Source organism: Pagrus pagrus (genome assembly GCF_965226575.1).
Source record: "Pagrus pagrus genome assembly, chromosome: 11".
Lineage (NCBI taxonomy): Eukaryota > Metazoa > Chordata > Actinopteri > Spariformes > Sparidae > Pagrus > Pagrus pagrus.
Genome location: NC_140195.1, coordinates 24,876,208 through 24,890,170, shown reverse-complemented (window position 1 = coordinate 24,890,170; position 13,963 = coordinate 24,876,208). Strand labels below are relative to the sequence as shown.

Below are 13,963 nucleotides of genomic sequence, written 5' to 3'. Positions count from 1 at the left end.
TCTAAAACATGTCTTCTTCAAGTGCACTTCCAAGGCATGCCTCCACCTACCTACCCACTCACAATGCAAGGGGAGAAAAATCATCTCTCTGAAAGATAGATGCAGAAACTTTGTTTTTTTGAGTTGAATTGTTGCTGTTGTTCTCATGGTCCCAAGGGAATTGAGGGCAATTCAAAATGGCTGACAGCACTGTATGGTAATAAGGCCACACTGTTCAGGTAATTCGGTACAAGGGGCTTCGGAGTGACAAGAAGTAGGAACTCAGAGAGAGGCTGATCTGGGCATACCTCTGGCAACAGCTCGCAGTCTGTGATAGAACTTGTTCCCTCAGGGCGAGCCTCTCTGAGCCGGCATGCTTCTGCTGGAAAATGCCGAAAGCTGCCTCATGGCACTCACGACAAGCCTGCTTCCCTTTTTTTCTGTGTGTGTCTGTGTGCAGTTCCAGCACAGCTCAAAAGCAAAAGGGAAGATGCTGATAATCCAGGCATTTGTAATTTTTCTTTGATGGTCCAGGTTTCACGGAGCTGTTCGTGTGATTAGAAGAGAGCTATTTAAAGAGACAGTTGAGCCAAATTACAAAAGAACATATTTTTCTCACTCAGCCCTAACAGTTTCTGGCCAATAGCTAGTAGTTTTATGTGCTGAGATTTTGAGGTACCTCTGAAATGTCGCAACCTCAAAACAATGGACGCATATCCCCACAAACTTTAATCCAGCTTCGTGTTTTTCCTTCTTTACCATCTTTTCTCCTCTTGGACTAAACCTGTTTCTTTCCTTTCTCCCTGTATATTACCAGCACACTTTCTCTGTTGCAGGGCCACCCCCCCTCATATTTGCACTCCATCCCTTAAGCTTGATTTATGCTTCTGCGTCGCGGCGACGGCGTAGCTACGTCGTCGACGCAGACCCCTACGCAGACCCTGCGCCGTAGCCTGACGTGCGCCTCCAAAAAATCCTGACTACGCGTCACGTCGACGCGTCGAGACGCGAACGGCAAGGACTGGGATTGGTCCGCTCAGACCGTCATTCCGGCAGTTGCTTTTCTGGTCAACAGTATAACAACACCGCCAGTTACTTCTGCTGCCTGCATGCTTGTCTCCTATTGCTTGTGAACTCCATGCTTTGTGAGATCCCAGCAGGGCAGGAGGAGTATTGGTGTTGTGCAGCATGTAGCTTGTAGCCCCACACTGTGACCAGAATGCTACACAGCATATCCGCTCTGACCGCAACTGCAGTGCAAGAGAGCAAGAACCCCCCGAAACCAATCTCCCCCCCCGGCTTGGCGGTGAATTGAACGCGTTCCCTCGACGCAGAACTTCGAATGCTCAATGACGGCGTAGGGTCGACGACGTAGCTCCGCCGTCGCCGCGACGCAGAAGCATAAACTGGGCTTTAGACAGTGAATAAAATGAGTTCTGCAGGATATAAAGTACCAAAGACACAAACCAACAGAGGTGGTAAAAAAACATTTAACTACAAGCTACATGTATTAACAGTAAGCATGTGCTTCTATGTGCTACACATGTCTCGGAGCCTATACATTTCCATTACAGGTCCTTGAACTGCCCACAACCTACTGCATGATGATGCCATTTGCTAGTGCAATTATGTTTCCCATAACTTCTTTCTAAGTGTTTGCTTATAAGGTCGATCACATCATTTCACGTTGTTAGACTCATAGTGTCTGGCTAATGGTTGCAATGAGTTTATACATTCACATCATATCATATCAGTATTACAATGAGCTCCAGACTGGCTTAAATGTCACCAGTGTTTAGTTAGACAGGAGTTGTTGCAGTCCACTTGGTGTTCAAAATACATTCTAAGAGTGTATATGGACAGATAGCAGGTTTCAGAAAACACAGCTTTGTGACTGTCACTGGTTGCCACTGTTAACTGTCTTATCTTTAGCAGCTTTGTTTTTCTTATAAAGCAGTTGCTATTTGCTCATTTTAAACAAGCAACTGGCTCATGTGGTCATGTGGAACTATGACCCTAACAAAATTCCCTGTAGAATCATTTATTTTCTGTCTGTACTTATTACTACAACCCTGTAGGAGTAGGAGCCTTTGGAGACTGAGATTGTTTAAAGCAATAACAATGTAATGGCTGGGTCAGATACAGTCTCACATACTGCATTATGTCTCATTCTGATGGGGAGATAATAAACTATGCATGTCTGTGTGTGTGTGTGTGTGTGTGTGTGTGTGTGTGTGTGTGTGTGTGTGTGTGTGTGTGTACGGATATATGCTCAAGTTAGTGAGACATCCTCTGCCAGATATCTCGGTTTGTCTCTGAAAGCCATCACGTCCTTCCCATTGTTGGCTAAAACAACAGGGGCAGGCCGAGCGCCTCCCTCCAGCCTGACAAATCTGTCAGCCCGGAGGGCAGGCAGAGAGGGAGAGAGAGAAAGGGGAAAAATTCCTCAGAGGTTTCATCTCTCAGGAGACTTGTCAACTTCAGGGTTTGCCAGGAGACACACATATCACAAGTTCCTCAACTCAATAAGACAAATGAGACTGGCATTTCAGATGACATTAAATTTCTGCAGTACTAATCTCTCGTCTTGGTTTAATCCCCGTAGCAGCTCAGTGTTTTGTGTCAACAGCCAAGTGTCCTGTCAAAATCTCCTAGATCAATTGTGTTCTTCTTCTTCTTCCAAGTTAAAACCAGGTGCCTAGATACTATACAGTACTGTACAATATGATACGATACGATACGATACAATGCGATACGATACGATACGATACGATACGATACTACACGATACGATACAACAAGACACGATACAGTTCATTACATTAGATACAACACAGCACATCATACTTTACAATACAATATGATGCTATACGATACGGTATAAAACAGTACTGCAGGATACAATACAATACAGTATAGTAATGTACAATAAGATACGATACGACATGATAAGGTACGGTTGGAACCGTTAGCCTCAAGCACAGATGAGGGGTGGGCTACAGAGATCTGGTAAGCTCACTTTGTTCTAACTCCAAGTGACATTTCTTGAAGCACTCAATCTGACTTCACATAGCTCCAACTGGAGCAAAAGGCTTCATACAACTTTTTTCCCATGCATGTAGTAGTACCCCCCAAGATCTGTAGACATGTGTAAAATTAATGGAGTTCCCCTTTTGAATAAAAGAAAAGAGGCACGTAATAAACATTAGCCTGACTTTTTAAAAATTCACTTTTGTTGGCTCTTGAGGAAGCCGAGAGAGACACAGAGAGCGGTATATGGAATTAGGTCAGAGGCTGATGGTGCACCTGGTTGTTAGGACTATGACGGCTTTACAGGGCATGGGATTCCAGTCTAATTACAGGTGGAACCGTTGTGAGATGGGAACACTGGGAGGAGAAAGATGACAACTGTGGGAATAGAGAAGACAGCAGCCAGAAGCGGGGAGAGGGGTGGGGAAACAAAAGTCATGAAGAATTTAATATGTGTTAAAGGTTAAGAGTGGAGACACACAATTGTGATGGTTCAGCAAACTGTCATATATCAGCACTGCCTGTCACGAAGGTGCTTCAGAGAAACATTGGGGAAAGCCAACAAACACCAGGGGACACATCCACACGCACATGATGACAGACAGACACATGTGCAGATCATCATCAGAACCTGAGAACATGATTAAAGATGACACCTGGAAGTAGAAAGAAAAATAGACAGAAAATGGCAAACACAGAAGGAAACAAGTCACAAGGGATAGAGGGGTGTTCATCCTTGTTTTACCATGACAACCCATCGACAGAGAGACAGATGAGAGGGAGGGAAGGAAGTAACGGAGACTGGGCCGTTGTCTTAGGGGCAAAATAGCACGGGAAAGGCCTGTACATCCCGTGATTTGTTTATGAATGCGAGACCCCCAACTGTCAGGTCTCCCCTACTTCCTGTATGAGCAGCATTGTAATGTATGCAATGTTAAATCAGGCATGGGAATAGACTCAAAGTAGGGTTGAGCAACAGTTTATGTAAGTGATTTGGTATAACTAAAAGTTCCATTGTTGAAACATTTATATCATCAACCCTCACCCTAAAGCTGACCCTTAACCAAACCATAGCTCTAACCCAGTGTACAGCCCTGAATTAAATCCCATCAAACAACTTTGGGATGAATTGAAACACTGACCGTGAGCGTGGCCATACAGCCCAACATCACAGTGCCGACCTGACTAATGCTCTTGTAGCTAAATGGGAGGAAATTACTGCAGACATGTTCCAAAAACTTGCAGAAAGCCGGGTTAGAAGAGCAAAGGCTGTTCAGCAGCATATAAATATATAGAAACCTTTAACAACGACACACATATAAAACATAATATGGGTGGTTAAACAGAGCGTGTCAGGGCTGGGTCGTTATTGAAAGTATTGTTAAACAACAGACATTTAAACCAGTCCAATTATAGCTAGAGAAGCCTGGAAATAAGGATACCGGCATTATATAATCCGCCTCATTGCCATGCACATGGATAGTGGTATGTAACAGGTGCATACCATGAGACAACAGGGAACATGATAGGTCTAATTTACCAGCATTGGGTCACTGCATCTCCAGCCCACATCCAGAAGGTGACAGAATGTGATTAACCTCTGAACCACGTTCTTCCTGTTTTTCATCCAACTATTCATCTGAGACTCTCAGACAAACTATGATTCATTAAAGGCCAGAAACATTGATAACAATGAAGGAGGAAGCAGAAAAGCACTTTATCTTAAACACTGCTGGCTCATTCTGGAGGTTAACACCCATCAAGACACCACTGACTGACGGCAGTTTCGCATGTGTTATCTGACGGTTATCTGCTTTCTATTGACCAAGCGCACTTTAGTGCAAGCTAAAGTGTGTCAAACTATTTCAAAAAGAAAAGTTTATCAAAGATGTCTCTTATGTATCCTTCAACAAAAAGAAGTTATAGGCCAAAAAAAAAAAAAAACATATTTCATTTTCTTTTCTTGATCTCTTGATCTGAGCCGCACTGGAGTGACAGCTGAGCTGACCTAAATCTAAATCACATTAGGGCTTCTGCTATCCCCCTGGTGTCCCACCAAAACCCTTTTCTCTAAACCTGATGTTTTTGGCGGGTTGACAGCAAGTAGCCACACTTGCCACAGCAGCTGCCCTGCTTCAAAAATGCAGTCTTGGAGCAAGAATTTTGTCACGGATCCAGTTCCCCTGAGGGAGCCCAGATCTCATGCAGACTGCTGCTCTGAGCTCTTTATGTCTGGGATAGAAGAGGATGGTTTTCCGGGTCACTGTACACCCAAGTCCCTGCCCAGCTCCTCCTAGGTCAGTTCCACTTTCCTGTTCCTACACTAAAGAAGAGCTTAACTTGGACTTTGACACCAGCTAACTTTAAATGTTCTGTTCTATTTCAGGGGCTTCAAAACAAAACTGTTGTCAAAGACTGTCATCTTTGCTATCAAATTACTCAGACTTGATCGTGATGCATTATGAATTTTGATTTTGAGAGCTTCTTCCAACCACAGCAGGAAAAAGGTGCCATGTTGGATGCTGTTGTTGGTTTAGTGCTATACAGGTATTTTACAAATAAAGGTGCGAGTAAGTTGTGCAAGTAAAAACGAATTCATTATGACAATAAATTTAGACTCTGCTTTTTCACAAGATATAACGTATATTTGGACAGGCATGGTGTTACACAGTATGTCTGTGTGTACACTGGGCATGTTAACATCTCACTGAAGTGACAGGCATGTCAATACATGTAGGTGTCTTTGCATACAATCAATACCATCTATGATTCTTATCAGCATGACAGTGATACACTCTAGCTGGAGCTGGGACACAAGCCAAGGTGAACAGACTGTGGTTAAGTGGTCTGTTCCTCCTTTGCTCTCTTCCATCTTTCATGGCTTTTTCATTTCGGAGGCCTTTATCGCTATGCCAGGCAGGCTCTCCGCTCCCGCATTTTTAATTAAAATCGAAAAATGTGCAATAACTCTGGAGACTCTGGGCTAGCTGGCAAACAGGTCCGCTGGTCTTGTTTCTCCCTTCAAGCCTTTGTTGGTGATTTCATCAAAGCTTTCCATCAGGCCTTTCTGTTTGTCCAATTCTGTTCACTTCACTGCATAAATGCTTTGACATAAGCCACACAGGGTACACAGACTTACCAAGGGTACACCTTTGTAGAAAAGCTCTACAGCAAGCAAATGAACTTTCACTCTTAGACTATGGCCTAATCCATTCAAGGACCCTGAGAAAAATCTGATCCCTAAATCCAGTCTTCTTGACTTCCCATGACTTCTCGAAGACAAAAGACTGCTTGTGTAGACACGGACTGGATAAAGACGCCAGTGCCTTAGTTCAGTCACCTGGGTGCGGCTGCGTAGTGTTCTCACACACTTTACAGAGCCACAATAAAATAAACTCCATCACCTCTCTGGAATTACCCACAAGCCATATGTTTTCATAGCAGGGAAAGTCAAATATACAGTAGGTTGTAATACTTCACTGCGCAGTAGTGATGCTGTAATCTGTCTCGAGAACTTCTTGGTGAGATTAAAACATGAGCAGGTGGTAGTTGAGCCTGATATTTAAATTATAGGGCAGCAGACTTGCTGCAAGATTTCCCAGAGTGTTTTATAGGGGAGGCAGACCACCGCACTTGAAATAAAGACTGCCTCCGTTAACTCAGAGGAAATTATTACACTTGTAGGAAATATAATTAATCTTAAGGGAAACTTGAGGCGGCACTACATCAGGTAGAAGACATCACATATAACCATATATTTAATGTGAGAGACTACTGCAGCAACATATTATAGCATGAAACACATAAGGCTAGACAGTACAATAAAGGGCCGTTCACACAAAGACTGTTATTTGTAACGTTATCTATGACGCTATCGATGTGAGCATCCACACTGATGAACGATAAAGTTAACAGTGGGCGGGCGCAAGTGGGCACAAGTCCTACAGCTGTGTCGGCAACTACGTAGAGTTAAAACTGATGACCTGATACTGCTGTACGTGGCACAGAGGAACAAAAAGAAAACCGAAAGGATGTGGGCTCACCAAATACTTCAAGGGAGAGAAGAATAAAAACAAAAAAGGACCAATTTTATCCATACTTTGGTCAACATCAACTATCCCGGCAATCGTCAAAGAGAACAACAGTTTGGACAAAATGACCTCCAGAGACCCCATCAGCGAGAAAGTTTGCTGATTGTTTGTGTAACATGCAGCCCAAAAGCCTTAAATAAGTTGTGCACGTGACGAACTGTGATGACTCATAAGTGATCCTGAGGATATCGTTTGCCACTGTCGTTATAGTTGTCATGTGGGCACCGCCATCCACCTGATTTTTAAAACAATCCATTTATACTTTGTTTATATTGATAGCGCTGTTATAGTTATCGCTCTTGGTAAACCTGGACTGGCATTGAACATTCTCCCAACATTGTGTGAATATTTGAGTCACTGATTAACCGTATCTGTGAGGCGACCCCCGCATTTTTCAGTATGTCTTTACTTGTTCTTGAAACAAGTAATCCAACTTCCCTGCGGATGTTCATCATTTATGTTCGTTATGAAAAATCGCAAGTACATACCATGGCTAGAAACTGAAGCGTTCATTCCTCTCCTTTTTTGCCCTTATCGTTCACTCATTATCTCCTCTCACATCACAAAGGTGAGGAGGGAGGAGGAGGAGGCCAGGTAGGCGCTTGTGCAGGTTAGGAATTCCACTCACTTCTAGGCCTCCTCCTTGCACAAATAGTGGGGGGGAAAAAAAGCTCAAAGTTTTCAGCGAGGCCTCGGCTCATTCACTGAAGGAGCACTGTAGGAGAAGGAGGGGCGGGCTCAAACAGTCATCCCACATCCCACCCACCCCGAGGAGCATTCCACAGGACTGTCTGCTCGCCCATCATTAAGCAGGACCACCTGCTGGCAAATCAGGACCCCCATCATGTTCTCAGCAAGCCTGGCTAACCCCATTACCAGTGAGCCTCTGGACTGCTGTACACACAGATCATAAAGAGCCAGTGGTATGTTGAGCAGTAAAACGCTGCTCATTAACATCCCACAAGGACTTTTGATTGTCCAACCAGTGAAGCACACAAGCCGCACTCAGTATTGAGTATTTAAATAGATGCGGCACAAAAGGGACAAAGAGCTGATCTTTGATGCAGCTGTTGCATGACTATGCACTGACTTCTGACTGGCTCATCTCGCCTCTTCTAAAAAAGAGGCAAAAAAGGAAGGGGAGGAACGGATCAAGACAGAAGGAAGAAACAGCCCTTTGTTGCTGTTCTTCATGGCGGCCTTGAGGGAAAGACTCTGGCATCAAGTCATCAAGAGCTGAAACAAAAGCAGCTGATAAACAGAGCAAGACAGATAAGATCTCCCTGTACGCTCAACACTTCTCCATCAAGAGGGCTTCCTCTCGTCCAAACCCCAAACACCTCCGCCTTCTCTCTTTGTTGTCATTTACACGGCAGTGGAAAAAATGGAGATGATAATAAACATAGCACATTCTTTTTATCTTTGTACCTCTTTCATGAAATCTGGAGGACAAGGTGTTCCGTTGGGCCTCGGACTGCAAATGTCTCTGTTTTATTCTGAAATGTTATCTGTCAGCTCTCTGCACAGCACAGTTGACTACGGTAACATTCTCCTGAATGGTAGCTGGAGGACCATAGAAGGAGAGTGTGTGCCAAAGGCCCTCTGCTTATCACCCTAGACAAGGTGCCAATTCAACAGTGTAGATGTGCTACACTTTGAGTTGAAGAGTTACACATTTTTGCTGTTTCAATTCTTACTTCAACCACAGAAATGCCAGTATCCCTACATACATACATACCGTATAGGTAGAGACAGGGATCAGGAAAGACAAAAGAGGGCTTTATTTTGTGCTGCAAATATGGCATACAGCATTTTAAGATCTGGTCGGCACTGCAAGTGTTTACTGAGATCTTGTAAACACTCCTCTGGGGAGCTCTGTGGCACATGAAAGCCTGTAGCCAAGCGATCGCACACATGGACTGAGTGGCCCTGAAGTGCCACCGCCCAGAACGAAGAGCGCAGGAGTAGAAAGAGAGTGAAAAACAAAGCCCGAGGGCATCTTATCTTCACGCAGCACTGATCCAAACTTAAACAAAAAATGCCACAGCAAACACAACATCCCTCACGTTCTCACATGTACAAAAAAATTTCCTCCATTCTTACTTCGTGCTTCATCACTCATCTTATTTTCCTTCGTGTCTGCTTCCCTCTCAAAACTCTTGGTGGGAAGGCGCTCGCACAAAGACTTTTTTCTTCCACCACAGACAATGCGCCTCCCCACCTAGCCCTCTGCCAGGCATTCCTGAGTCTATCCTAGCTATCGAAAATGTCAAGAATGAGGAGAAAGCAGAGGAGGGTACAATGAGTGCTGCGGCAGGTAGAGTCTTGTCCCGCCGCACTGACATCCCACAGTCTCCGAGGGTAGCGGTTGCGCAGAACGGATGGGATCTGACTCGACTCTCTTAATTAAAACTTTGCACAGTAACAAGCTTCAAAACGCTACCGGATAGAGGCAAGCATGCTAATTATCAGGGCCAAAAAAACAAATAGAGATTTCATGGCCGGGCTGAACCTGACAATTGTCCCAGGGTATTACTTAATGGTCGGTCAGTGCACAAGAAGCTCCAGAGAAGTCCAAGGAGAGTTCTTTCAGACGTCTTAAAACGCGATTCCTATCAAACTTTTGCCTGATGACTTCTTGAAGTATTTCCTTACCTCTAGTCCTTCCGCTGTAAGGTGATATGAGAAAATCAGGTTATGTGAAGTAAACCCTCTTCAAATACAAAGCGCCGAAACAAAAAGGGCACATTCTAGACAGTTTGTCAGAGCCAAGAAACTCCCCTCTCCACAACAGGAGTCCCAAAAGAAGAAAAGGGGGCTGAATAAAAAGGTTAGCAGTGCAGTGTTTCGTGCCTGGACAGACAAACAGAAGAAGTTTTATGTGTGTGCCAAATGCAACTTAACACTGCAAACAAGCTCCATCCATTGGAACATCCTGCCACCCTGAACTGTTCAGGGGAAAGTACCCAGAATACATATAGACCCTGCAACTCTGAAGCAGAGATTGCCCGAGGAAGCCTTCAGCAAGGTGATTCGTGCTCTGATTCATTTCCCCCCGGTGCTCCCGGAGTGTTTCAGAGTGAAACTTCTGAACAGCTGCCAACATTGTCAAGCACCAGTAAAAGTTAAACAGCAGCAAGCTCGCTGCTCACTGGCATGGGGGCAGAGGCTGCTACAGTCACGGTAGATGCTGAGATTTATTAGTCATGGCTGCATGGTTCGTCTCATAAGTGCCTGACAAATGACTTCTCATCCAAAAAAGGACTCAGGGGAATGAAAGTATTCAATTAACCCTTTTCATGCTGAAGTTCTGGCATCCAAATCAATAAAACAACAACATTTGAACATTCATCTCTACTTTCTCTTTCTAAGCATTTTCCTGTTTGATCCGTCCATCCACCCCCTGCTACTACTGTTGCAAACTTTACCTCTCTTTTACGATGGAAGTGTGAGAACCTGTGTTTCCCCGTAAAGCTCCCTCGTCATGTGTTATGTGTACATTAAGTGTTAAGCACCTTCACCTCTGACTTAATAAAATGGCCCGGCTACACGGTGCAAAGGTCGGGAATCCTCTCGCAACCACTCAAGCCGTGTCATCAAGGTGTTAATGGGACACACCCACCTCAAGGCTATGCTTGGAAAGGCTAGAGCTTCACCATGGCAACAAAGCTCAGAAAATGACTCAGGTGTCTCTGTCATGGAGTTCTGGGAAAGTTTGACTCTCTGAGCCCGGGGGCTATGTAATTTAAGCAGCCAGCGGTGTATGAAATCCTTGCTGCCTTAAGTGATTTACAATTAACCGCAGCATGGATCATACACTGACTTTCTCACAGGTGACACACAATATTAAAATAAGTTACAGCAAAGTGACTTAATAATAGCAATGAAAAGCCCTGATGAAGGCTACAAATTGACTCCCATACCTGTTAATCATTCTTCAAAGAGCTTTTTTAGACTCCCAATAACATTTACTGTATTTTCCATAGAACTCATTCCACTCCAACAAGCTGGCTCCTTACCTTCCACACAGTGCTCCACGTCCTCCAGGTTGCGCAGGGTAATCCTCATCAGACTCGAGTTGAGCATAAGTTCGTTCTTGTGTTCCGGCCCCATGGACTGCGGGCTGGGGTTGAGGAAGAATATGCGCGTGTCGCCTGTGGCCACCTGGTTGTCGCAGATCCCGGGGTTTCCAAAGCCACCGATCATCACCTTGTTGCCGCCGTCCAGGAGGATTTCGCGGTTGACGTTGGACTTCCCTTTCAAGTAGCGCCACACCCTGACCTTTAGACGGACGACAGCAGAAAGACAGATCTCCTTTTAGCATTTTGTCAAAAACGTATGTTGTAATCTCTAGGTATGTATAGGGGTGCTGTGAGAGATTTGGGGCCCTCGTCCAGATTTGGTCCATCTGATCAGGGCTTCCCTCAGTGCCTCTCCCCTGAGGGTGTATGTTTTTCTGATGACTGCAACTAATGATTATTTTTCATTACTTCTTAATCTACCGATTATTTGTGAAAAGTGCTTCTTACAATTTCCCTTCTGCCCAAAGTGACGTGTTCAAATTGCTTCTTTTGTCCAACCAACAGTCTTAAACAAAGACTTTTCATTTGCTGTCATAAATGTCAAAGACAAGCAGCAAATCCTTAAATTTACAACGCTGGAACCAGCAAAAGTTTGACATTATTGCTTGAAAAATGACTGAAACAACTGATGATTAGATTATTGTGTCTCTAAAAGTGCTATTCAAATCTTTAACCGTGCTACCAAAACATCCACTGACATTGTGAGTAATAACAGTGATTATTAAGTGACTGTCTTCCACAAAAGATCCACAGACACAGCGTTTGGCAGGCTGCTTGAAAACTTAATCTCAAACACTGCCTGCACCCAGAGGTTGTGCATCACAGGAAGTGCAGCAAAGCCAGCTTTATGCACTGTCATGGGAAAGCTCGCCCCCTCCGCTGCATGTTAGCTGTCTTGTCTCACTTCAGCACTCGACGGTGGTTTCTGTCTCCAGAAGGCGAGCCGTGTGCCTCTAATCTGCTCCACTCATTCATCGTGAGACGGGAAGCAAGTGGGCGCTGAGGAAAAGAGCAGCGAAAGAGAGCTGACCAAACACAACTTGTTTGTTCTGACTGATTATAGGGTGGTCTACCGCAAGTCCATAAGTTAGGTGCGTAAGTTAATTTCACAATGAGTGGCCCTGGAATAAGAATGGAGGAAGTCTGCTTCCTGGCAGAAAACGTGCTCATTTGTGGAGCTGTGGGGGATTTTTTTGTTTTCACCATGTGCTATTGTGTGGTTTATTAATCAGAGACTTAATGTTCCTGTGGCATGAAGAGAAGTGGTTTCAGGTACACATGTATGACTAAGGACAATGTTAAGCCCCCCCTACATATCTTTGCTGCGTTGGGCACACCTTGCAGCACTTGTCAGCACTCTTCACTGAGAAGAAAACCCATGTGATCATCTCTTACAATGTTATAACAGCAGCTCTATTTTGGATCCTGTGAGTGTTCCTGTGGCACTTCACAGCAGTCTTATCATATTTTATGGAGGTTTTTTTTTTTTTTTATCCCAAAGACATCACTGTCACCGCCACAAGTCACTAATCTCTACTTTGGGATAGATGTGGTGTCATTCGTCAGCAGCACCACAGAATAAATCATGTCTCAGAGTACCATCCCTGGCAAGTGAAGTTGCATGTTTTCAGCATTTATGAGTGGAAATCAATAGAGAGCTGCAGCCAGGGGCCGGTGAGGGGCCACTCTCCTGCTGCAGCATGTTTGGGATGATTACATGGTCGGTTAGGCCTCCCTTGTAGCTATGTAATTGGTAAGTGGAAATAAAGAATAAAAAAACAGCATCTATCTATTTCTGAAGGCGAAGTGGATTCCCTGTCAGTGTCCGTGTAAGTGCTGCCAAATGCTTCTGGATGAATGAGTTTGTTCAATGTTTGTCAGGCACTGAGGGAGTTGGGACACAGACTCGCTGGTTAATGGCTTCCATCAGCTACACGGCGGTAAAGGTAAGTAATAATGTGACTTCTGAGTCCACACTTTTCGGTGCAGGGAGCAGGTGTCTCCTCCTTGAAGCAATGCACCCTTCACTTGCTCGTTTTAAAGAAACCACATGAAACCTCTTACCTTGCAAGAGTAAGTGTTGTGCACCGGGTCCATGTTAATGATCTCGTCCACGGTGCCGGTCAGAACTATGTTGGCCTCTTCCTCCCTGTCCTCCAAGTCTTTCTCCGGGCAACTTGCGGCGCAATGCTGCCACAGAGCCACGAGCAGCCCCGCGACGAGCAGCGCTGTCCGGCCGGGCCGGGCGGAGCGCTGGGAACCCATGACCGCCGCACGGATGGAACCCAGAAAGTAAACTTTTCCTAAAAAAAAAAAACTAAACTAATTTTAGCGGCCGGAGGGTCCGAGAACAAAGTCCAAACTCTTTCGAACGAGCTTCAATTGTGCACCGAGCCTCCTTCCACAACTTCACTACGGACTACCAGTGCCTGCTCCACTCTGCAGCCCTGCTCCCTGCATCTGCAGCCCGGGTTAAAAATCCCTCTCTGCCGCCGCCGGCTGGGAGACCAGAAGGGAAGAGAGGAGGGAGGAGGAAGGAGGAGGAGGGATAGCTCTCTCTCTCTCTCTCTCTCTCTCTCTCTCTCTCCAGGAATGCACAGCACTCCTCTCTCTCTCTCTCTCTCTCTCTCTCTCTCTCTCACACACACACACACACACACACACACTCACTCACGGTGACGCTCCTGGATTTGCATGCGATCTGAATTGCTGATCCCACAAGTGAGGGTGAGGAGGGTGAAGAGGGTGGTGGTGGTGGCCGGCTGCGCGCCGGGATGCCTG

The 13,963-nt window shown here is 45.1% G+C and overlaps 1 protein-coding gene across 5 annotated transcripts in view; it reads right to left on the bottom strand.

The window, feature by feature from the left end:
* agrn (agrin) overlaps positions 1 to 13,637 on the bottom strand; it is a 276,308-nt gene extending 262,671 nt beyond the window's left edge. For 4 of the 5 annotated variants that reach the window (XM_084365478.1, XM_084365477.1, XM_084365479.1 and 1 more), the window contains exons 1-2: positions 13,247 to 13,636; positions 11,120 to 11,381 (exon numbers count right to left, since the gene is read on the bottom strand). In XM_084365478.1, the coding sequence (XP_084221604.1) occupies positions 11,120 to 11,381; positions 13,247 to 13,447 (463 nt within the window). In that variant the 5' untranslated portion in view covers positions 13,448 to 13,636. Of the gene's footprint in view, positions 1 to 11,119; positions 11,382 to 13,246 lie in introns of all 5 variants that reach the window. The other variant, XM_084365476.1, reaches the window with a different exon arrangement.
* Between the last annotated feature and the right edge of the window lie 326 nt (positions 13,638 to 13,963).